Source organism: Panthera tigris, chromosome A1 (genome assembly GCF_018350195.1).
Source record: "Panthera tigris isolate Pti1 chromosome A1, P.tigris_Pti1_mat1.1, whole genome shotgun sequence".
Classification (NCBI taxonomy): Eukaryota; Metazoa; Chordata; class Mammalia; order Carnivora; family Felidae; genus Panthera; species Panthera tigris.
In genome coordinates this window covers 234,377,202-234,403,097 of record NC_056660.1, presented here as the reverse complement: position 1 = coordinate 234,403,097, position 25,896 = coordinate 234,377,202, and the positions used below count along the sequence as shown (strand labels likewise).

General features: G+C 47.0%; 1 protein-coding gene across 1 annotated transcript in view; it reads left to right on the top strand.

The window, feature by feature from the left end:
• The window catches only part of ADAMTS16 (ADAM metallopeptidase with thrombospondin type 1 motif 16), a 158,025-nt gene that overhangs the window by 71,214 nt on the left and 60,915 nt on the right, over nucleotides 1–25,896 (top strand). Inside the window, exons 11-17 of the mRNA XM_042997880.1 lie at nucleotides 8,827–8,922; nucleotides 14,297–14,445; nucleotides 16,118–16,290; nucleotides 18,285–18,415; nucleotides 20,624–20,747; nucleotides 21,609–21,853; nucleotides 23,631–23,769. Coding sequence (XP_042853814.1) covers nucleotides 8,827–8,922; nucleotides 14,297–14,445; nucleotides 16,118–16,290; nucleotides 18,285–18,415; nucleotides 20,624–20,747; nucleotides 21,609–21,853; nucleotides 23,631–23,769 — 1,057 coding nt within the window. The remainder of the gene's footprint in view (nucleotides 1–8,826; nucleotides 8,923–14,296; nucleotides 14,446–16,117; nucleotides 16,291–18,284; nucleotides 18,416–20,623; nucleotides 20,748–21,608; nucleotides 21,854–23,630; nucleotides 23,770–25,896) is intronic.

The window sequence follows — 25,896 nt, the reverse complement described above, 5'->3', positions numbered from 1 at the left end:
GCTTCTGATTATTATATTTCCCAAATACGGGATTGCTAGAGAAGTCTCTCCTCGAAGCTGCTATCTCCTCCACTGAGCCCGGGGCCATCACTGGCGTGGCTTCCTAACATAAACCCCACATATGGCAGAGACGTGTGCTTGTGCTGGACGGGCAGACCGATGGCGATCTAGGAACTTTCTGTACCGAGCCACAAGGGAAGGGACCCATACGTTAAATGAAAGCCACTATTTTTGAGATTTCTCTTACTGTAGTTTATAAGGAAATCGAGAGGAAAACAGACAAAAATACCATCCTCCAGAAACCTCCACCATTTCATAATGCGCCGGGAAAGTTTCCAATTGAAATCTAACGTGATAATCTCTTTTCTTCTAAACTCAAGGAGAGCTCCCCCTAAGATCAATTACAATCCATGTGCCAGAACTGGATTCTCGTCCCCTCGGCTGGGTAATCTCAGCCTTAAAGAAGAGCGATAAGTCAGTCACCAGCAGCACGTATTCCTAATGTTGTCCTCTTTCATGGGCAGAACGGGTGAAATCCCTAAGAATTTTGCGTGTTATTCTTCCGTTGGTTAAGGGAAAGGAGCATAACACTAATTGGTTTTTTGAAGGTGGGATTTCCTACAGCACGCTTCTGGTTTCCACATTATTTTTGCTCTGTGACCGTGGGCGGTGGCATCCAGGGTACCCTAGCGCCACTTGGAAAGTCCCAGAAGTTAAATGCAGTACACCTTTCATCACTGAGGAGATATTTACATGCAGTGAATCACCAATGTGTTTACCCACGTTTGTAACACAGTGTGTTACCAGCACACTGACCGGGATGTGGCTTACTTCTGTAAAGCCGAAAAGTTCCCTCATGCCCTCTCCCATTCAGTCCCTTCCCCACCCCGGTGAGCAACCGTTGCTCTGATTCCCAGCACCTTAGGTACACTTGGCCTATTCTGGAGCTTTGTAATTGCCAAGTAAAGGATTTGCAGTGACATGGATGGAGCTAGAGAATATAATGCTAAGTGCAGTAAGTTAGAGAAAAACAAACACCGTGTAATTTCAATCACACGCAGAATTTAAGAAACAAAACCGAAGAGAGAGAGACAGAGAAGCTGACTCTTAACTCTAGAGAACAGGGTACCAGAGGGGAGCTGGGGGTAGGGGGTGAAAAAGGTGAGGAGAGTTAGGGGCACACTCACTGGGATGAGCGCTGAATAAAGTGTAGAGCTGTTGAATCACTGTATTGTATACCCGAAACTAACACCGTGTGTTAACTACATTGCAATTACGATTAGAAACTTCAGTGACGAATAGAAAACGAATATGATGTTAGCTGTTGGTTTTACATAGTTACACTTTATCAAACAGATGAAGTTCCTTTTCGGGCCTAGATTGTTGAGAGGTTTTATCACAAAAGTGCGTTGACTTTTGGGAAACGTCTTCTGCGTCTGTTGATGTAGTTAATATAGTTTCTCTTGTTTATTAAGTTAACGTGAGGAATTGTATTGGTTGGTTTTAAATTTTGTTTCCTATTGGCCACGCTTCTGTTTTAAATTTTTTTAATGTTTTATTTATTTTTGAGAGAGAGAGAGAGAGAACGAGCAGGGGAGGGGCAGAGAGAGAGGGAGACACAGAATCCCAAGCAGGCTCCAGGCTCCAAGCTGTCAGCACAGAGCTCGATGTGGGGCTCAAACCCAGGAGCCGTGAGATCATGACCTGAGCCGGAGTCAGATGCTGAACCGACTGAGCCACCCAGGCATCACGCTCACACTTCTTTTTTAGTTCCCTCTTTCCTTTCGGAGTAAACTTGCTCTTAAAAATTCTATTTTTTCTCAATTTACATCTCAGCCATACTTTCTTAACACTAGTTTTTAGTGGTCGTTCTAACGATTATAGCTGCATCTTTAATTTACAGCGTATGTAGAATTAACATTGTGCCACTCTATGTAAAATGCAAGATCCTTACAACAAGTCAGTCCACGTGGCCCTCCTTCACACTGTACTGTTGTCATGTATTTTATTCTGTGCATGTTACAAGCTACCTGACACAACGTTCTAATGTTTGTTTTAAAATAGGGAGTTACGGGATGCCCGTGTGGCCCAGTCCGTTCAAGGGCCGAGCGACTGGCTCTTGATTTCGGCTCAGGTCATGATCTCGGAAACCGTGAGATCGAGCCCCACGTTGAGGCTCTGTGCGGACAGCCCAGAGCCTGCTTTGAATACTTTAATTTATTATTATTTTTTAAATGTTTATTTATTTATTTTGAGGGAGAAGGAGAGAGTGTGAGCAGGGGTGGGGCAGAGAGAGACTCCCAAGCAGTCTCTGCACTGTTAGCTCGGAGCCCGCTGCGGGGACAGGTCTCCCTGTTCCGGAGGTCGTGACCTGAGCCGAAATCAAGAGCCGGACGCTCAACTGCTCAATGGACTGCGCCACCCAGGTGCCCCAACAGGGAGTTAGTTACTTTTAAATAAAATTGGACCGTCTTTCACACTCACCCACCCATCTACCATGTAGTACTTATGCATTCTTATGGATCAGCTTCAAATCGTATCATTTGCTTTGGCCCGAAGGACCCGATTTAGCGTTCCTTATAGGCTGCATTGGCTAGCCACAGAGCATGTCAGCTTTTCTCTCTCTGAAGATGTCATTATTTCACCCACCACTTTGAAGAATAGTTTTTCTCAATATAGAATTCTCAACAGTTTTTTCTGTATTTTTACCCTTTAAAAATTTGAAGGATATAATTCCACTTTCAACTGGACTCCGTTGTCTCTGGTAAAAAGTCGGTCATCATCTGTAGCTTCTGCCCTCCCTAGTCACTTGTCTAGACAATTCAGCAATCTCTACGTTTGGGTTATTTTAAGTTTCAGTTGCCAGAAATACCGTCTAGTTCTTTGCAGTCTATATCTCTCTACTGGAATTTCCCATTTTTTTTATTCATTCTGTCTACTTTTTCCTTTATAGCCTTGAGTCTATTTATAATATAATACATGATCACTTTATGTTATATAAATTTATGTGAATAGGTGATCCCTTGACCCTTTGAGGCTTTCTTTGGTTCTTCCCTAGGGCGCCTCTCTTTCAGTCTGTCCTTAGCCCAAGGGCAAAGCCTGTGCTCTGGAGTGTGGTTCTCACTCAGCACACGTGGACTTCGGGCTCTCCCCTGAGGGCCCAGACTGCTCACTGAGGTCTCTCCACCACGGGCGGGCCCAAACTCTGGTGTCTCCCAGCACGGTGTGGCCTCTGTCCTCCAGCCTGTCAGCTCTTAGCCCAAAGCTGCTGCCTCGTGCTGGGCCACACGAAGCATCATGTAGTATGTCAGCCATTCACCCCACGGATCAGGAGGGACCTCGGGAAATCCTCAGGCAGGCACCTGCAGCCCCCAGCTTAATGTGGCTTTTTTCTTTTCTGGTCCCGCATATTCTCATGGATTCTGGCTCCTTCTGCAGGCCCAGCTCTGATCTCTGCACCGTCCATTCGGAGGGACTGCGTTATCTGCCTGGGACCCACCTCTGCACCACGGTCAGCAAGGTGCTCCAGGCAGATTGACGGGGCCGCGGTGTCACTCAAATTACAAATTTCCCTTCTCTTGAGGGACACTACTATGCTGCCTGTTGCAAAGTCCAGAACAATTGGCCCAAATATTTTGTCCAGTTTTACGTAGTTTTTGTGTGCAGAGAAGTAATCCTGGTACCAGTTAACGTCATCATGGACCGTGGAGGAAATGTCTTCTCAAGTTAAACAGAAATACATCCATTAGAATCAGTGAGGTCAGCTCATTCCCTATGATGTAAAGCTGTTTTTCAGCATAAATAAACGTGATGTATTTTCTAAGTTAAGTACCATTTGTGTGGCCGCAATCTCTAGGATCCTGAATCTCAAATTTAGTTATGGTGCAGCACTTAAAGTATCTTCCAAGTGAAGTAAAGCATCTCAGAATATTTTCACTAATAAAATTTAATTTTTTTTTATGAACTCCTTCCCGGAGCACCTGGGAGGTTCAGTTGGTTAGACATCCGACTTTGGCTCAGGTCACGATCTCACGGTCCGTGAGTTCAAGCCCCGCGTCGGGGCTCTGTGCTGACAGCTCAGAGCCTGGAGCCTGCTTCGGATTCTGTGTCTCCCTTTCTCTTTCTGCCCCTCTCCCACTCACTTTCTGTCTCTCTCTCTCTCTCTCTCAAAAATAAATAAACATTTAAAAAATGTAAATGAACTCCTTCTGAAATTTTATGAAATGGGTCTGTTTTGTTAGGTTGAAGTATAAAGATCCAGAGTTTACAAATTACCTGGTGCCTAATCCCGCAACTAACACGTAAGGGCTTCTCAATTGCCCATTTGCTGAGCAGGGGGATAGACAGAGGGATGCTATTTTAGAAAAGCGCGCTTTAAGTCCCTCTGCTATTTAGTTTGGACAAGTTAATGAATAATGTGAACACATATGTATCTGTCTCTGGAATAAATAGATGTGTATATGGTGTATGCGTGTTTACACACTCATGTATGAATTCACGCACATATATGGCCATGGCTTTCTCTGCCCTCTGAGGACTTGCATAGGGATCATTGGAATTAGTGACGAAAGAACCCTACTTCTTCAAAAACAAAAATAAATAGTTGCAATAATTTATAGATCCCATCGTAACATCATTTGTAATGGGATTTCAGTTTGTATTTTTGGAGAGTCTGATACAGACAGTTTGAGATAATGGATCTGGTAGTGCCGAACTCACAGTGTGGAAATCCCCAACGCTGCCCTCTGAGAATGTTGGTTTTATTTGTGGTGTTGGATTGTGAGGCTGAACTTAACCAAGTCAGTAGGACTGAAACCGGTCTTCATAAACGTAGCTCTTTTTTTTAAGGTTGTTTATTTTGAGGGTAGAGGGTGAAGGGACAGAAAGAGAGAGAGAGCAGCAGAGGGGGCGTGGGGTGGGGAGGGAGAGAGAATCCCAAGCTGGCCTCAAGCTGACAGCACACAGATCGACGTGGGGCTCGAACCCACGAACCATAAGATCACGATCTGAGCCAAAACCAAGAGTTGGACACTTAACCGACTGGGCCACTCAGATGCACCATGCACTTAAGCTCTGAAACTGGAGGACAGACTCGCAAGGGAGTGCCCTCGTTAAAGACCCTGCCCCTTAGCTGCAAAGATGAAAGCAAGTGTGGACTCTCCATGTGCCTTTAGCTTTGTCCTCCCCGAGTCAAGTGTTAGTTGTCACGTCTTCATCGCGTGTGTTCGCATCGCGTCTTCATCTAGCGCCTCTCCTGCCCCGTCAGCATCAACATCAGCGGTGCCTGGTGGCCTGACCCTGGTCTGAGATGCAGACTGCCAGAGTGACTTGGAAACCTGATCCCCTTTGTGTCCTGGGTACTGTAGTGAAACTGGGAGCTTCCCCCCACACCCAGCATGTCTTACATTCCAGCTCTTTGACTCTAGACGTATGATTTAATAGGGTCTTTGTTCCAAGAGGACCCTGAAATTTAATAAAGGATGTAATGACATATAACAATAATGGTTAAGTTAATACAATCCTTGCACACTATGTCCAGAAGTTAGCAGTTAAGTCAAAGTATGATAAAAGCGGGAGGGTGTCATCGGTTTTTGGTTGTTCAGTTGTTTCGTGGTCATTTTATTACCTAATTCTTTGAGACGCTAGAAGTTTCATGTGTTTTCCAGGTTAGAGTGTCACATTTTTGTTAAACGTCAGTTACATCTGTAGGGTACCAAGGTTTCAAATACGTTTTGCTATGTTGGAAAACAGCATGGATTATATGATATTTCAAGGCTCTTCTCACTCTTGTGATTTGTTTTGGCCTGGAGTACTGCGTTGGGGATCAAGCCGGTTCCAGGATGGGCTGAAATACACAGGCGGCATAAGCCAGGCATAGACTGAGTTCGTGGGTCACGTGCCTTAGGGGCAAGCTATCATCCACCTCCTGTATTTGAGAGCTTTGTCCTTAGTAAAGTAAAAAAAAAAAAAAAAAAAATCACCTTTAATGGTATCTTCCATTCATAGTTCTGTATTCTACAGAATGTTCCCGAAAACTACGATGGGAGAATATTGTGAGAATACGTTAAATAGTAGGGTCTAGATCTAGTATTTTCATACATAAGGTACCCTGCCTATGTCTTCTTAGGTGTTTTTACAGTCGCATCTCATTGACCGTTATTAATTTCCTTCCATAGGAAAAATGTTCCCACTCATTCCATCCAAGGTTTCCACAGGAATAAACTGACAGACGTTCAGCTCACTCAGAAAGCGTTTATTGAAAGCCAGCTAGGTATTGAGCTCTGTGTCAGGTAGCTATGTCAAATACACCGGAATAATTTAACATTTAAAAAATTTTTAATGTTTATTTATTTTTGAGACACAGAGCGTGCATGGGGGAGGGGCGGAGAGAGAGGGAGACACAGAATCCGAAGCGGGCTCCAGGCCCTGAGCTGTTAGCCTAGAGCCCGACACAGGGTTCGAACTCACGGACCGTGAGATCATGACCTGAGCCGAAGTCGGCGGCTCAACCGACTCAGCCACCCAGGCAGCCCTAATTGAACATTTTAAAACACCATTTATTTTGTATCGTCTTGGATAGTCTTTGAAACTGCCCCATCCGTTGGTAGCACCCGCTCCCTGAGGCCACGGCCATGAAGCCCGGCAGAGCGGAATTTGGGCTGGAGTCACCTCCCACCCGTGGAGTGAGGGAAACGTGTGCCGCGCTTGGTGCCCCCGGGGTAGTGGCCTGAGTTGGGGGTGTTAACGACAACCTTTGCATTTAGCTCCCAGGACAGGCCGTGAGCGGGACGGTGCGAGGGGGGGGTTCCCATCCTCAAGCGTACGAGGCGGACACCGGGTCCTGCCTGCCCGGATCTGCCCTTCCAGTCCACACCGATGTGCCTCCCTTCCCGGAAGCCCGGACTCTCTGCCCAACCACCGTGTCCATCTCCCATGTGACCCGACCACAGGAGCAGCTACCTCATTCCCATCCGCCCATTCATTTCTTCATCCGTTCATCCACTTGTGCCTTCATTGGCTTACGTGTCCACACCCAGCCTCCGGAATTCATGGTGAGCCACCGCTCCAGGGCGGCGACGCCTGCCTCCCACTGCGGGACAGACTCTGGTTCTGATCCACCGCTTTCCCAGCCAGACATCGAGCCTGCGTCCATGGGCTCCAAATTCAAGGGAGCTTTATTTATATCCTGGTATCCTATCAAGTCGTCACCCTGCAAGCCAGCGCTTTGCAGTTGTCTCTTTGGAGGGTTGCAGACGCTCGGGCCCCTGCTCTTACGGATTCCTTGAGGTCTGCTTACGGCTCTGATCTGTAAACGCTGTTCTGGCCAAGAACAGAGGCCCCCAACTCAGCATGCCGATTTCGTGAGAGGCATTCGCCACCGACGTGACACATTTGCCCCAGTAATGCTTAGCGACTGAACGCTGGTTCACATCTCCAGAACAGTTGTGCAGATCATTTAAGAAACGTTAGCCTCCTGTGCGTTTGAAGCTCCCACCAGCGTTCCTGAAGGTTCCATCCTTTTCTGAGTCTTACTCTTGCCCCTCTCTAGGATGTTCCTTTGGGCGTAGAAAGCTATGAAAGGAAAACTGATTCCTTGAACTTGGAGAGACTTTCACTGTGTGTAAATCTCAGATCTTGTTTTATTTTACTGCCCTATCAGCCATGTGGGTCTTCCTTCCTCTGCCCAAACCCTTTGTTCTTTCTCCCTTGAATGTCATCCCCTCTTCCATAACAAAGTCTGTAAGCTCAGGAATTGGCTGAGACATCATATCTTCCCGTGTGTCCTTTCCTGAGTCTTCCTGCTTGCACGATATGGTGACTTACAGCAAATTTACCCCGTTAGACCGTGCTTGAGAGGGTGGGTCTGGATCATATTCCTTATGAAATCTCCCTCCTAGCAAGGCAACTGGCATATTCTAGGCCTTCATCAAAGGTTGGGGATGGGGGTGCCCGGGTGGCTCAGTTGGTGAAGCGTCTAGCTCTTGATTTCAGCTCAGGTCGTGATCTCAGGTTCATGAGTTTGAACCCCACATTGGGCTCTGGGCTGACAGCTGAGAGCCTGCTTAGGATCCCCCCCACCCCCACGCTGTCTCTGTCTCTCTCAAAGTAAATAAATAAACTTTAATAATAATTAAGAAAAAGGATTGGGGATGGTGGGTGGGTGGGTGGATGGATGGGCAAGTCAGAAAATTTCATAATCAACTTTAATTTAGAAATGAGGATTCAGACTTGGAGAGGTGAAAGAATAAATTATACAGTGTTAGGCTTTATCGAATCTTTTCAATTTCTGTAGTGTGCTCCAACCTCGGGATTCAGCCTATTTTACTTGTTAGTTTAGGAAAGATGATTTTGTGGGGCGCCCGGGGGGCTCAGTCAGTTGGGCGTCTGAGTCTTGATTTTGGCTCAGGTCATGATCTCATGGCTCGTGAGTTTGAGCCCCAGGTCAGGCTCTGCGCTGACGGCACACTGAATTCTGTGCTTGTAGTTCTCTCTCTCTGCCTCTCTCCCTGCTCACACATGCCCTTTCTGTCTCTCTCTCTCTCTCTCTCTCAAAATAAATAAACTTAAAAAAAATTTAAAAAGTACATCATTGTGTCAAATTGATCATAACTACATATGAATAAATAAAAGCTTCAGGGATGGAATGAAGTCGGGCCGAGTCTAGAACATGAGTCTCTGAATCTTCTTTCTTCTTTACCATTTTCATCTGCTGCTGCTAACCCGCTTTTAATTTATATCCGCCGTTTTCCCCTTCAGTCATTCAGTGATATTTTATTGTAGATTTGTGGACCATTTGTGACACTAATGACCTTTTCTCCCCGGTAGGATATCTGCAAAGCCCTGTGGTGCCACCGAATTGGAAGGAAATGCGAGACTAAATTTATGCCTGCAGCAGAAGGCACCGTTTGTGGGCATGACATGGTAAGGACCTAATCTCGGGTCATGGGTCGTGCTCGGATGTCACAGCCTCTCTACCCATGCGTCTCTCCTCCTCCCGCGCTGGTATTTTGTCAGCCCGTCTTCCTCATTTATATGTGCGAACCTACCCCTGGGTCAGAAGATGGGGTTTAATCTAGATTGGTACCGGGAGGGGGCTCCTTTCTCCTCTTCTTCCTTTCCCGATGATGTAATTGGTGGGCCGTCTGCCACTAATCGATGTGGATGCCAGGCGACAGGTGGCGACCGCATGTATTTAATAAGGGGAAACATTAAACCCTTGACCATATTTTAACCGTGGGCAGCACCCGCATTAGGTAGTGCTGTTAAAGGCACAGAGCATCAATTCGAAGACCCTGGAGCAGACCATTCTGACCTGTCGTCTCCCCTGGGAAAAAAAAAAAGAGAGGCGCTTCGGTAGAGAAAAGAACTACATAAAGCAGCACATTTATTACTCACTGGTAGAGAATGATGATTTTGTCATTGAATTGAAAGTATCTTAATACCCAAGAGTATTATTTTGACTCTTTGATTAAATCTGTGATTTCACTGTTCTTTTTAATATATAAGACTATTATTGAGGGGGTGCCTGGCTGGCTCAGTCGGTTAGGTGTCCGACTTCGGCCCCGGTCGTGATCTCGTGGTTTGTAGGTTCAAGCCCCACGTCAGGCTCTGTGCTGACAGCTCAGGGCCTGGAGCCTGCTTAGGATTCTCTCTCTCCCTCTCTCTCTCTGCCCCTCCCCCACTCGTGCTCTCTCTCTCCCCCCCCTCAAATAAATGAACATAAAAAACACATCTAAAATATAAGACTGTTGATAAAGATGGAAATATATGGGACCCAAATTATTATGTAACCATGTCTGCAAGGCTAGGCGTGTGACCTTTTCAGTGATCCTAATGAACATGAGAGAGAAATTCATGCCTAAATGTCACTGGTTCATATGTGTAGATTCCAAAGCAAATATATCACACCCTGAATGTATTTTAATGGGAGCATGGACAGAAAGGGTTAAACATGCTGACACGTGCTCCCAGGATAAATTCTGGCGACACCGACAGAGGGAATGAAGAGCTGGGAGTGCCCCTACGGCAGAGACCCCTATGTTTAGTCCCTCAAAGACGGGAGTACTCACAATTAAATCCTTCTAAAGATATAAGCAACAGTAGTTAAATAATTCATACCCATAAAACTCTGGGGCACCTGGGTGGCTCAGTCAGTTAAGCGCCCAACTCGAGATCTCAGCCCAGGTCTTGATCTCAGGGCTGTGCGTTCGAGCCCCGCGCTGGGCTCTGTGTTGGACTCCGCACTGGGCATGAAGCCTACTTACAAACGAAATGTAATAAATATGCTCTTAGAGTCTCGGAAGAGGAGAGGAACCTGCTGGCGTGCCACAACGTGGAAAACACACATGGTCGCGGCACGCCAGGGAATTGGCCTGAGCAGTAAGCCGCAGGTGATCATAACCTTCTGCACTTAGTTGGTTGACATTTACTCTTCAGGTGACAGTTTGCAAAACGAGGCTGCTTTCCGGAACGATTGGCAGAAGCTGCAGGCCCCGGGGGGTTCTCAGGTCGCCTGCTTCCTGTAGGACCAACTCCCTAGCTCTGGCGCTCCCTGAAAATCACCTATACATTCTCGTTATGTTTTATTTACCGCAAAAGCACAGTCAAATCGGTGGTTCTTGGTATTTTCAGTTCATTTCCCTTGTTGGGCCAGAATACACGCGGGACGGCGTCAGCGCTCCTGTGAAATCTCCCTTTGCTGTTAATTGCGTGCCTTCCTGTGTTACTGGCTGTCGTGCGTCCCTGAGCTTTATCGGTCTAGAAGCGTGTGTTCCCAGACGTCAGTGTCACAGTGCTTTGGCCGGTGCCAGTCGGTGCGTTCTGGGTGATTGGCTACAACCATGCCGCTTCTGTGCACTTTTCTCCTGGATGGGAAACTGTTTCCTTCCACCTTGCGCTGCCTGTGAGGCTTGCGCGTGGTGGAAAATGGGGCTGATGTTGATTGCATTTTGTAGCATGAGGCTCTGTCCTGAGTACCTCAAATACAGGCGTCCCTGACGACCACCGTGTGAGGGTGAGTCTGTCGCGGCCCCCCTCGGGCACTCAAGAACCTTTCCAGGGAAGGACACTGGGTTCCTTTGTTCTCATGCCAGGGGAATCCAGGGCAAGGGGCTGGGACCACAGCCCAAAGCGTAGGAAAGCAGATTCTAGCCCTCTAACAATCGTGGGCCTCTAATGTAGAATTAAACCAGCTCTCACGTTACCCAGATCTGACACTCGGTGCTCGGTGCTTGGCCCGTGTGACCACATCAGATTTTTGGAGCAGCCCGGCCTGGTGGTACGCGTCATCGCTAAGGTTCTCGGGGGGACACGCAGGCTCAGAGCACTGGAGTCACCTGCCCCAGGCCACACGGCAGCAGGACTAATACTGAGGTTCCTTTTCTCCCCGCTCCCCGAGTCAGCAGCTGCATCTTATCAGGGTGCTTCCCGTGTGGGCTGGGTTTGGATGTGCCATGCAGACTCCGGGGACAGTATCAGAGCAGGAACGAGCACACGTCGCGACATCTCGCTTGCTAAGATGAAGCCTTCCCTCGAACGCGGCGTTGTCCATGAATAGAATACAAATGGTGAGAAACGTGGGGTGGTCCCGGAAACCGAACTGGTGTTTCGGTGGAAATGGCGTGTGCGTACTTAACACATGCCCTTCCCTGACCCGCTCACGGTGGGCTCCCCAGCTCTGTGACCTGCGTGGACTTGATACATAAAGTCGGTGTGCACGTGGATGCACGTGTTTGGGCCCCTGTACCTTCATGCCCACGTGCATTTCCCCCCCTCCAACCTCCTTCGGAGAAGTTAACGGTGTTTTCTCCTCAGACCTCCAGAAAGTTGTTTAATAATTTTTGTTTTGTAGTTTATTTTGAGAGAGACAGAGAGATCGAACAGGGGAGGGCAGAGAGAGAAGGTAGAGAGAGAATCCCAAGCCAGCTCCGCACTGTTAGTGCAGAGCCCAACCCCGGGGTTTGAACCCACAAACTGTGAGATCATGACCTGAGCCGAAACCAAGAGTCAGATGCTTCACCGACTGGGCCACCTGGATGCCCTAAAAGCAACTTGTAAAGGGACGGTCCTGTAAGGATATTCGGACGAAAGCAGCAGCATTTCACTGGCAAGAATACCGACAGCAGCAGCAATTTCGACAGCAGAAGCCCGGAAACCACGCGGATGTGCGTGAAGAGGGCAGTGGCTGAAGAACCCCACCTGCAGAAGGAGAGCCCCGTCTGCACACTGCAGCAGATGATCCGCAGACATCCTGTAGGTGGACAAGCAGAACGAATAGAGCATGTGCAGTGGGCCCTCACTGACCAAAAGAAAAGGAAGTCGTCATCTGCACAGTTATTTTCTTACGTTAAAAAAAAAAAAGGGGGGCGCCTGGGTGGCGCAGTCGGTTAAGCGTCCGACTTCAGCCAGGTCACGATCTCGCGGTCCGTGAGTTCGAGCCCCGCGTCAGGCTCTGGGCTGATGGCTCGGAGCCTGGAGCCTGTTTCCGATTCTGTGTCTCCCTCTCTCTGCCCCTCCCCCGTTCATGCTCTGTCTCTCTCTGTCCCAAAAATAAATAAAAAACGTTGAAAAAAAAAATTTAAAAAAAAAAAAAGGAAAGGATAAACCCAAAATTTGGAAGAATAAACGTAAATATTTGCTGTACTTTTAAAACAGAGTGAAACCACATTTTCTTCAAGTAATCCTTACATGCCAGAAGCAAAAGCAACTGGACCCAAACACCTGTCACCTTGTTGGCTCGACCAAAACTGTAACAGAAGCATTGTTTCGAGTGGCTTTAAAACCTGAAAATATTTTCTGAGGTTCAACTTGTTGGTTCTTGCTTTCACATTTTCTGGGTTGTGTGTTAGAAAGCTCTGACTGGGTGATTTTTTAAAATGGGACAAAACAACCACAGCAGACCCCTGACTTGTCCCTCCCGGTCCCTCCTGGTCCCTCCCGGTCTCTCCCGGTCCCTCCCGGTCTCTGCCAGCTGCAGGGCCCTGCCCAGAGCCCACAGGAGCCAGCCTTCTGCTTCTCTCAGCTCCTTCTCTCCTCTGACTCGAGGCCTTTGAGGAGCAGGTGCCCTGCTGTTTTCTGTGCACCGCTCACCGGGCTGAGGGTGTCAGGGAGACTTCAGGACTTGTTCTAGCACCTGGGGGTGAGGGCAGGGAGGTAACAAAAGAGAGACTTATTTTTTGCTTGTGGGAAAGAATTGAAGAATTGAATGGATGACGTTTCAGGGCTCAGAATTTCTTATGTTCACGTTTTCCTCCTTGAATGGTATTAAATCAAACCATTTGTAATTGCCAGCAAAGGTCAAGTGGCAGCCATCTGATACGTTTTCACCCGACACAACAATGAATAATTGAAGTGTTGTTATGTTCCTCTTGTAAAGTACCATTTTTTCTCTCGGAACAAATCCGGTGGGCCCTAACCTTGGAGCCAGACGGGAGGGGACTTGACCCCGTCCCTCACCCCGCAGCCCTCAGGCCAGGCTCTGCTTGGTCCCTGCGGGCCAGCAGCAAGGGACGAGCAACTTCCTTTTCTCCTCTCAGCGGATGGCCTGAAGATTGTCGAAGTCTACACCAAACCATGGGTGGAAAACCAACAGCATTGAACACCGCGTGAGATGAGTAGCCTTGACGTGTGACGGAAGCAAAGACAACACGTGGCTTTGGGCGTGAACTGACATTGACGAGCGTTGCTTTTCAGAAGGGACAGCTGATGGCATCTCCAGCCGCGTGGGGACACGTGCAGCTCTGTGTGGGCTGTCTTATCTCCCCGGGAAGCAGTGTGACCTCCGACCCGCGTCCGCCGATAACCTCCGGGCTCCAGGCTTGGAGCCCAGGTGCTTGGGAGTGACGGCACAGAGCGTCGGCCAGAAATGACAAGGTGTTGAGTCACATGGAACCTCCAGCTGGACGTTTCTACCCAAGACCCCGTCTGCTCTCAAAGAGCTATGAAAAGCACGTTGTTCTCGGAGAGATTGGAGTTCACTCACCCGAGAGCCGAATGATCAGGCTGAACGTTTGCGCAACACCACTTAATTACATGTGCTGAATTCCAGCAGCTCGGACGCTAGAAAATGGTTCTTCTGTGTATCTTCCCTCTACGGGGATTTATAAACCGTGCTAGGCTGGGAAAGGGAAAAGAAGCAACATCCACTCACTGTATTTGTACCATACGCTTACCTGAAGGTCAGATGTTGATATCTTGCGCGTTCTACCAAACTCCCCACGGCTGACATCACAGCGGTGCCGGACCCGCCTATCCACCCATGAGTCACGTCAACCTTTCTTTCTTTTTTAATTTTTAGTGGTGCCGGGGAGGACAGTGTGTGAAATACGGTGACGAAGGCCCCAAGCCCACGCATGGCCATTGGTCAGACTGGTCTTCCTGGTCCCCTTGCTCCAGGACCTGCGGAGGAGGGGTGTCTCACAGAGACCGCCTGTGCGCAAATCCCAAGTAAGTACGTCCTCACTTCATTCCTCACGAGTGATCTCTGTGCTGTGAACCTTCCAAGCCGCGTGTGTACCTAAATTCAGTAATATCGATCTGTACGTCACGTAGCAGTGTAGGGATCACTGAGGAGGTGGAACCACATGGATGGAGCTAGAGAGTTTTGTGCTAAGTGAAACAAGTCAGAGAAAAACAAATACTGTATGATTTCACTCCTACGTGGAATTTAAGAAGCAAGCAAAGGGGAAAAAGAAGAGGGAGAAAGTGAGAAACAGACTCTTAACTATAGAGCGCACACTGATGGTCACCAGAGGGAAGGGGGGAGGGGGTATGGGTGAAACAGGTGATGGGGGTTAAGGAGGGCGCTTGTGATGAGCATCGGGTGAGGCATGGAAGTGTCGAGTCACTCTGCCCTACACCTGAAACTAACGGAACCCTGTGTGTTAGCTACGCCGGAATTAAAAAGCATCACTGAGCAGGAAAGTCATTTTAGTCAAGTATTTCTCAAACAGCGATATCTCTTTGGTATAATTTAAGATGCTTCAAGCGACTTGACCATAGCACGTGATAACAGACCCAGCAGCGATACTCAGGAAGTGGATTTTAGCCACATTTCTGCGAAATACCAAGGGTCTGCCTAAAATGAGTATGTAAATCATGAAGATATGGAGAACACAAATGAATAAGAATCAGGAAGAACTGTTTTTTCACGTGGGGAAAAAAAAAGCCAGATGTTGGGTTCTTCATGAAATATATTTACCTTTGCAACATGTGGTTTCACTGTGACCTTCTGTGAGAAGGTCTTCTCACTGTGAGAAGACAGGGACACCAGAAGCGGTCCCTAGTGCACTGGGGTAGAGGAGTTTCCAAATCCTCCCTTTGCACCTGACTTTGCTTAAAACATGACTCCTATCACGGCCCTTCAGTCCTGTCTTTATCGTGTGACACTCTTCAGTCCTGTCTTTGTCATGTGACGCTCAGTGGGTCCGCCACGTCGTATGGCTGCGTCCACGTGAATTCTAGGGGGTGAGCCGGGGGTGTTTCCCATCAGCACCGACCAGTGGAAGGTGACTTCAGCGAAGTCCCTGAATGGCAGTCTCAACTCTGCCGGCTGTCAACTGTGCGGTTCTGGGAGAGCCGCCCTCCCTTAGCGGTCCCTCCTCTATGAGTGCAGAGAACGGCGACGTCACGCTGCCTTCGGCAGGGGTGCTGGGAGTCGGTGGCGGACAGATGCCGGCAGATCCATTTCCACACCCTAACTGGCTCTACTAACCTTGTGAATAACACTGCCCACGTCGTTAATGGGTGAGAAAGTGCCAGGGTCCCTTAGAAGTACACTTTTCTTACTTGGTCGCTGAAAACAACATAACAGGATCTGCTCATCTCTTCAATAAGCCTAATTTCCAGGGAGGGGAGAGTAGCTGTTAAATGTAGGGCTTCTTTTTGGTTTTAGCGTGCAGTCATTTCGGGGACAGCTTGAGTGTGAGCGGGGGAGGGGCAGAGAGAGAGGGAGACCGAAGATCCAAAGCGGGCTCTGGGTTGACAGCAGCGAGCCTGACGCGGGGCTCGAGCTCGAGAACCATGAGATTGTGATCTGAGCTGAAGCTGGACACTCAACCAGCCGAGCCACCCAGACGCCCCAAACGTAGGGTTTCTAATTGCGAAATGTATGTTCCAGACCATCGCACGGAGGGAAGTTTTGTGAGGGCTCAGCTCGGACTCTGAGGCTTTGCAACAGTCAGAAATGTCCCCACGATAGCGTTGACTTCCGTGCGGCACAGTGTGCCGAGTACAACAGCAAACGGTTCCGAGGGTGGCACTACAAGTGGAAGCCATACACTCAAGTGCAAGGTAAGTCTTAAACCCCCCCTTCTAGGAATAGCCTCGTGCTTTAAAGAATTACGTGACTGAAAACTCTTTAAAGAATTACATGGTTGGAATTGTGGTGTTCGGATAGACCACATCGCTATGTGAGGTGGTTGTCACAGGCTCATCTGCCTGCCCCTTGGCCGCTGGCTTCGTACCTGAACTTGACCAGCGGTGTGGCCAGAAATTAACAAGCAGATAGAGAGTGTGTGCATCATACCGTGAAATCTTCAAAGAAGTGATAAAACATTCAAAACGGATGGTTTATTGATAAGGGATCAGTGCTTTTTAATTACAAATCACAGTAGTTGAGGGCGATCTCACCCATCGAACACTTACAATTGCCAGAGAATGAAAGAAAAGTTTTAGTATCTTTTGGAAAAGCAGTTGACTTTCAAGTATAGTATATTCAAAACTCTGGTTCTAAACCAAGAAGTTTATCTGCACCATATATAAGATTTTATTCTCCAGTGTGAGAGAAGTACTTATTGTTCTTAAGACTGAAAGAACTTGAACCTGGTAGCTCCGCTGACATAATTTAAAGAGAAATCCAAAGAATGCCTAGTCACCTCACTCTTTGAAACTGGGAATCCTGTCCAAGCAACAGTCGAGAAATACATAAATCTCATCTGACTTTATAAACGTAATGTTTTCATGGTAAGAACTTTATGAAGTCAGTAAATTCTGGAAGGAGAAGTTTAAGCAGTTTCCCACAAAGCATTTTTTGGTTGTTTTTACTCCCAGACTCAGTAAAATGTAAGCCAGTGAGAATTAAGTAGGCAGGAGAAAAAGGAGAAAGAACTTTGAAATCGGGGCCAAAATACGTGTGCTCTTCTGGGCTTCCCTATCTCGGGAAATAAACACATTAATCATGGAAGCACATACTTGCCTTGATTCTTAGGGTTATTCAATGGAGTCTCCTCCTGTACAATAAAGAAAATATTTGTGGATGAGTCTTGAGCCCATGAAAATTCCTAAGGCAGACTATATTTTCATCAACTCAGCCCTTCTTTACCAAGAAGAACGAAGGGAAAAAAGTTCATGTTAATTACATAAATCATAAAATCTTTGAAATAGATTATCAAAAGAAATCGACTGGCTCTGCCACTCTTAAGTATACGGTGATACCTACATTCCCCACATGTCAGTATTTTTTGACAGTCATTGTGTTTATAGAAAACATCATTCTCTGAAGATTTCATCTAAAAGTTATTCCTTTTATCAGTTTAAAAATATTATAAATTTCATCAAATGCATTAGCTTTTTAAAATTTTTTTGCTTTAGTGTTTATTTTTGAGAGAGAGAGAGACAGAGACAGAGACAGAGACAGAGTGTGAGTGGGGGGGAGGGGCAGAGAGTGAGGGAGACACAGAATCCCAAGCAGGCTCCAGGCTCCGAGCTGTCAGCGCAGAGCCCGACGTGGGGCTCAAACTCGTGAACCATGAGATCATGACCTGAGCCGAATGCTTAACCCACTGAGCCACCCAGGCACCCCAAGTGCACTAGCTTTTAATAAATTTGATGATTATTTGAATTCTTTTATTACATTTTTCCTGTGAGAATTGTGTATATTGCTACAAAATAGTAATGACCTTTTGCATTTCTGCAAGAGAATAGTTCATCAAACTAGTAAAATAGTCGAACAGTGATATTGTCGTTCCAGTCAACAAATATTTATTGAATGCCTACTATGTGCCAACCACTGAGTAAAGAACAAGGACAGTAAAGGACACCGTAGAGTAAGAATGGTGAAGGCTTATACAAATTAAAAATTAAAAGCAAAAACCAAGCCTCATGAGACAACCATAAAAGAAATGTCTTTGCAATGAATATTGTGTGGGAGTTATTTTACGGGCAAAAGAAAAAAAAAAAGAAAGAAAGAAAAAACTTAAAAAAAAGTCTATCTAAAATTTAGAACAAAAGTGATCAGAGCTTAAGTATCTTTCTTATTTGTGTTTGTGTGTGTATTTCTTTTTAAGATCAGCACTTATGCAAACTCTACTGTATCGCAGAAGGATTTGATTTCTTCTTTTCTTTGTCAAATAAAGTCAAAGATGGGACTCCATGCTCGGAGGATAGCCGTAATGTTTGTATAGATGGGATATGTGAGGTAATAATGATCGTTCATTCATTCAACACACGTCTCCAGACAGTCTGCTTTGTGTCAGGCATTCCTCTAAGGGGCTAAAGACACCAGACATTTAAATCCTGCCTTTCCCTCCCGCTCACAGCCTGGTGGGGGCGGGGAAAGCCGGATGAACACACACAGAGACACAGGTGGTTTGTCCCAGTGGAGGTGCCCGCGGAGGATGGGAGCAGAGGAGAGCTGATTTTCTCCCCGATGTGGATCTGGGGGATTTGCAGGGTTCCTTGGAGAAGGGAGCTTCCGAGCTAGATCGGGAAGGGTGAGTTGGCCTGGAGGTGTGGGAGAGCCCACTGGGAACACGGTCGTGCTAGAAGGTGTGGGTTGGTAGGACCCGACTCAGGCATCGAGCACCCGGAGGGCAGGCAGGGCAGGGGTGCCGAGGGAGGTGAGGGAGCGAGAAGGGGCGCACGGAGGATCTTTATCCTCCTGTCCTGGGGGAACAGACCCTGGGACCTGGATGGAGCTGAGCGGCAGGGTTAGCCGGCAGTAGCTTGGGCAGCGGAGGAACCAGGGGCAGCTTTGAACCAAGAGATCACTTGGCATCCTGCAGGGACTTGGAAGACAGACGGGGAAAGATTTGTTGCCTAAGTGGTCGTAGAGCTGCCTTGGGCAGGGGTGAGACGGGGAAGGAATTCCATTATTACACAAAGTGGAAGCGTGACCAGATCACATACGTTGCACACGATCGATGGGTTTTTCATTGAAGTTGCTCAGTATGCACACTCACAGAGTCTAAGCACCTCGGTCATCGTTCTGGTCTTCTCTAAGTGAGATGACCGTGGTCAGGTTGAGTCGTGCACTGGGACACGCACAGTGTAATCCTTTTTCGTAGGTGAAGATCACACTCAGTTCTGTCGAGATCTCTTTCAGATTTCAAATGGCCGAGTCTCTGTCCATTTTGTCTAATTATTAGTGGGCTTGTTAAATATGTCATTGTTTTCAGGTATTCATCACAACACAGTGTCACAGTCCCTTAAATGTAGTTCTGAAATCCCAAAAGCCGTCACACAGAAGGTTTATTGGGCTGCACAATACAGGATGCCCTGAATTTGTTTACTGGCGAAACCTGCCCTCGACGGGTGTGAGGCTATGTGTCAGTTTTATTGATCTCGCTTCGCGTGAAGATGTATGTGATTTGCCATAGAAACATCCTTTACGCGTTTCATTGAGTGCTACCCTGGGCCCTGCTGGGGACTCTCACATGATGTGCATAATATGTTAATTCCCTTCCTAAAATCCAAAAAAAAAAAAAACCCTCTGAATTCTGAAATGCATTTGACCATAAGGATTTCCAGCAAGGAATTATGGAGGAATTGTGATTCATTTCTGAATGGGTTTTTTACAAGTATATACTAAACTCTTTGTTAGTAAATATAAAGCTAGTAAGCACCATAGAAATTATAAAGGCCCCTAAAATTCTAAGACAATGAACAAAGATGCCCTTTAAATGATTTACTGCTGGGAATAATTCCCAGGCAGCCTGTGTTCCTTCTCTCCTTTGCACACGGCCACTCAGAGGCACAGCGGCACATTCCAGGGGACCCTCACATGGACACATTGCTCATCAATTTGTGCTTTGCGTCCATCTGAAATTTACCATTAATCTCCAATATGAAAATCTGATAGATTTAATTTAGGGCTCAGGGTTTTTTTTAATTTTTTAATGTTTATTTATTTTGAGAGAAAGAGAGAGAATGAGCAGGGAAGGGGCAGAGAGAGAGGGAGAGAGAGAGAGAGAGAGGGAGGGAGGGAGGGAGAGAGAGAGAGAGAGAGAGAGAGAGAGAGAGAGAGAGAATCCCAAGCAGGCTTCATATTCAGTGCACAGCTCAATGCGGGGCTCAAACTCACAAAACTGTGAGATCGTGACCTGAGCAGAAACCACAAGTCAGACGCTTAACCAACTGAGCCACCCAGGCGCCCCTTAATTTAGGGCTCGAGATTCTAAGGTCGTGTAGCAATGCCAAAGACAACAGCTCTCAGGGTTTCCTCCTTTGGATCTGAGAGTAGAGTTTCAGTCTTGCTGTGCACATACTTGGTATCCAATAAATATTTGTTAACTACTCTGTGTTGGTGAAATGTTCTACTGGAGCGGGGAGGTTTCTCGCTGGAGCCCTGTGACTTCGCTCTTGTCGTCTTTTCTTTCACGAATGACGTGTGGCCCCGGTCCCCCAGAGAGTGGGATGTGACAACGTCCTTGGATCCGATGCCGTGGAAGACTCCTGTGGTGTGTGCAGGGGGAATAACTCAGATTGCACGACACACAAGGGGCTCTACACCAAGCACCACGGCGCCAACCGTGAGTACGAGGAGTACGAGGGAGATGTAAACCGGAACCTCCTGGGGGGGGGACACCTGGGGTTTCCGTGGCAACAGCAGGCGTCAAGGGTCCTGAAAAGACCGACAGTCTCCTTCCCTACTCTGCCTGTCAAGCCTTTCCTTTATTGTTTTAAAAAAAAAAATTTAAGTTTATTTATTTATTTTGAGAGAGAGAGAGAGAGAGAGAGCAGGCGAGGGGCAGAGAGAGAGGAAGAGAAAAAATCAATTCCAAGCAGGCTCCATGCTGTTAGCCCAGAGCCCGATGCGGGGCTCGAACCCACAGACCGTGAGATCGTGACCTGAGCCAAAGTCAGATGCTTGACCGACTGAGCCACCCAGGCGCCCCAACTTACTTTTTTAAAATAAAGATTATTTATTTTGAGAAAGAGGGAGAGAGAGCATGAGTGGGGGAGGGGCAGCGAAGGGGGAGAGAGAGAATCCCAAGCAGGCTCCTCACTGACAGTGTGGAGCTTGACCTGGGACTCAGTCCCACGAACCGTGAGATCATGAACCATGAGCCAAAATCAAGAGTCGGACACTCAACCGACTGAGCCACCCAGGTGCCCTCCAAGCCTTTCCTTTTGATGGAAAGTGGTTGCTAGGTTATTTGAATTAAAGTGGTTCTTAGGAACAATGAAATTTATAATAGCTCTGCTTCAATTAAAAGAAAAGAAAAACACAAGTGACTTCAAGGCCTCATGGCACCGATTGCCAAAATTCTCCTGGTTCCCAGCGTGGATTCTCAGGTTTGAGTTGTGGGGAACCCCAGCGTAGGGATTTTGCCTCGGCATTCTTGAATGAAAATACCACATTCTTCCCACTCCTGTTTCCTTTAACGTAGAGTATTATCAGATGGTCACCATTCCTTCTGGAGCCCGGAGTATTCACATCCGTGAAATGAACGTGTCAACGTCCTACATCTCTGTGCGCAATGCCCTCCGAAAATACTACCTGAACGGGCACTGGACGGTGGACTGGCCGGGTCGATACAAGTTCGCAGGCACCACGTTTGATTATAGACGGACCTCCCATGAGCCGGAGAGTTTGACCTCTTCTGGGCCAACCAACGAAACACTGGTTGTGGAGGTAGGTGCCAGCCTTCTGATTTTCGGGCTGGGATCTGGGATTGTTGCAGATTGACGGCCATCGGCATAACTTCAAGAACACAGAATAATGATTACAATTTGAGAATGTGTCCGAAGCAAGACTCATCTAAGCATTGAAGGGGGCGGTGGGCTTGTTACCTTTCATCTCCTGGCACCTAATCAGATTTGTATTTACACACATCACGTGGTTCCTGTTTTGGGTCTTTATCAGCCGGTGTTTACGAAAGTCGGCCCCTCTCCCGTACGCCGTGTGGCTGTGAGAAGCGGGCACACTCGGGGGACTCTGCCGAGTCCTATGGAATGGGAGCGGGATGAGAGCCCGAAGCAAAGCCTCAGCAGTGACGTCATATGGGCCCCCATGTGCAGGGAAGGGGCCACAGCCGCCTCCTGACCCACAACTGCAGAGGCTCACAGGCTGCCATTAGGCTCTTCCTGCGACGTAATCTGCCCCCATGAGACTGGGCAGATGGAGGTGACAGGCACTGGATAGGCTATTGCCCCACCTTTTTGTCTTTCTGTGCACAAAGTACTTGGTTCAAATGTTGTCCCGTCAGTCTACAACCAGTATGCAGATGTGAGCCACCCAGACTCCCCTCACCTGCTCTCGGGCCAGGCATCCCCCTCCTGTCCTCTCGTATCTTCCTGGGAGATGCTTCCCTGGGGCTCTCTGCACACATCCCCCCTCTGCCTCCCCTCTTGGCCCTGAGCTGTTCTTATCACCTTATTTCACCCTGATGATTTCTCTCCCACCAGCGCAGGCTTTAGCTCTAATAATGGTACAGAACAGAGATAGGTCAAGGGCGAAGGTGAGTGTGGCTTATTAGGAACTGTTCTGGATGGAAGAAGATTTGCAAAGGCTCAGGATGTCAGACAGGACAGCATCTCAGGGGCCTCACCATGCAGCCACCTGTACCTGTCCTACAACACCTTCCTCAACTAAGACCCAAGAGCTGTGTTGTCAGGGGTGGGGAATGTGGTGCCGGGTGGTCAGAGAAGGGCCAGCGTCTTTACCCCCTGGAATATCACATCAGCACCAATAAAGGCTCCCAGACTCAGAGATGGGATTTCTGTCCACTGATCAATGGTGAGGCTTCCAAAGTAAAAAGCTTTCTCCCTGAGATCAGCGATCTGACACATTCACGTGGGCAAAGGTAACTGGTCCATACGATTGGGTTTTAAACTAGGAGGTGAAGAGTCCAAATTCAAGGTGCTAAGATAGGCTCAACTTGAGAGATCTTTACGGATAGGTGTTTTTCTCCTGGAATGTGCCAGTTGGCCAAAGACCCCTGCATCCGGTCACACTGGAAAGTACTCTGCCGTAGCTTTGATGGGTGGCATGGGTAATATCCACTCATGAGTCCTGACTGCTTAGAACGCACCAGGAAGCGTGAGAGTGCTTTATAGGCATTGCTTTCTGATGTGCTCAGATGGATGGGATTTGCAGGGGATCCCAAGGAAACGCTGGGGGAAATAACCAGATACCCGAGTTAGGTTGCAGAGGTGTTTGAAGCCTTGAAGAGAGGAACACACGAAACGTAAGGCAGACGAGTCGAATGTCTACATTTTTCTAGATGCGCTTGCTTCTTCTTGAGTGTTCGCTTCCGTCTAGAAAGTTCATATACGTTTTAGAGGATGGACGGTGTTTATCACATAACCAACTTTCTGTTGATGTTGTCGCTTCAGTACTATTTAAAAACTAGCTTATATTTATCAGTTCCATTTTAACTTGTTTTCTCTGCCCCCTTTTCATTTTCTAGCTTCTGTTTCAGGGAAGGAACCCGGGTGTCGCCTGGGAGTACTCGGTGCCCCGGTTGCGGGGTGAGAAGAAGCCCAGTGGCCAGCCTCGTTACACATGGGCCATCATTCGCTCCGAATGTTCGGTCTCCTGTGGAGGGGGTAGGTCACCTCTCACACCTCTCCTGGTTGGGGGGGCGCCGAGGGGCCACGGGCACACTGCACTCACGGGTCCACACCATGTCCTGGCAGGCGGCCCCATCCCCAGAGGGAGAGCAGAGGCCAGTGGCCCTGCGTGTCACCGGAAGGCTGGGCCTGACTTCTCTCGTCCATCTATGTCAGCATGTTGCTCTGAGGGAGTCGTTTGGTGAACCGGTTTCTGCTTTGCACCCAAGTGAAGATTTGATAAAGAGTAGTTTCGCGAGTTGAGATTATTCAAATGAAAGTCACTCAAATTCTCGTATCATGTTGGTGATGAGAAGTAGAAGCTTTACCTACGTTGAAAATATTGTGATGCAGACTGAGGTTTGGGTCCAATGGTCTTGCTCAAATTTACTGCGAAGTCCTATATTGAAATTCACCCAGAAACTACAGGAACGTTATGCAAATCGTGGTGGAAATGACTAGAAACAGCATGTCAGGAAGAAGAATTTCACATGACAGTCAATGGCTTGGTCATCCTGATACCATAAAAATTGGACCGTCCAAGAAAGTCTAAAATTGATAACGTTGGCTGACGACAGGAACATTTTCAGCCAGAGCCAGACATATGCTCTGGCAAAGGGTGGCGAGTCAATTTTTCAAATTTGGGAGCAAAATACTAAATTCTAGATTTAAAAAACAGACAAGTTTTGATATGGGCAAATGGATTTCAGCTTTGCGAATTCCAGCTTTTAATGATTAATTAATTTAGACAGTTGTGTCTTTAAGTTCTAGAAGAAGGTACACAAAATGGGAACTTGCATAAATTAAGAATCTAATGAATGAATGAAGAACAAATAACGGGCTGCCTGGGTGGCTCAGTCAGGTAAGTATCTGACTCTCGATATCGGCTCAGGTTGGGATCTCAAGATTGTGAGATTGAGCCCTGTGTCAGACTCTGCGCTGAAAGAATAGATCTTTCTAGGGATTCTCTTTCTCCTCCTCTCTGCCCCTCCCCTGCTCATGCGCACATGCACTTTCTCAAAATAAATAAACTTTAAAAAGGAATTTAAAACAAAAAAAGGAAAATGAATTCATACACTGAGAGGATTATAGAGTTCTTACCCTTTCTTTATTAATGTGATGTATCACGTTGACTGATTTGCAGATACTGAATCAGCTCTGTAGCCCAGGAATAAATTTTGATCGTGGTGAATCATTCTTTGAACGTGCTCTTGGATTCGGTTTGCTAGTATCTTGTTGAGAAGTTTTGCATCCATGTTCATGAGAGAAATTGGTCTGTAATTCTCCTTTTTAGTGGGGTCTGTGTCTGGTTTTGGAATCAAGGTAATTCTGGCCTCATAGAAGGAGTTTGGAAGTTTTCTTTCTATTTCCATTTTTTTGGAACAACTTCAAAAGAATAGGTGTTAATTCCTTTTTAAATGTCTGGTAGAATTCCCCTGGGAAGCCATCCAGCCCCGAACTCTTGTTTCTTGGGAAAGTGTTGATTACTGACTCCATTTCTTTATTGGTTATGGGTCTGTTCAAATTTGCTATTTCCTCCCGTCTCACTTTTGGTGGTTTATGTTTCTAGGAATTTATACATTTCTTCCAGATTGCCCAATTTGTTGGCATATAATTGCTCATAATATTCTCCTGTAATCGTTTGTATTTCTAAAGTGTTGGTTGTGATCTCTCCTCTTTCGTTCATGATTTTATTTCCTTGGGTCCTTTCCTTTTTCTTTTTGATAAGTCTGGCTGGGGGTTATCAGTTGTATTCTTTCAAAGAACCAGCTCCTAGTTTCATTGATCTGTTCTACTGGTTTTTGTGGGGTTTTTTTTCTATATCATTGATTTCTGCTCTAATCTTTATTATTTCCTTTCTTCTGCTGGTTTTGGTCTTTATTTGCTATTCTTTTTCCAGTTCCTTCAGGTATAAGGTTAAGTTGTGTATCTGAGACCTTTTTTTTCTTCCATAGGAAGGCCTGGATTGCTATATACTTCCCACTTATGACCGTCAGCCAAACCAATGCAACACTATATGTTAACTAATTTGAGTTTAAATTAAAAAAAAAGTGAATTCATACATTCTTAATAGTTGGTCTAAACGAAAGGCCTGAAGTAAATAGAGGAAAACAAAGATTAATG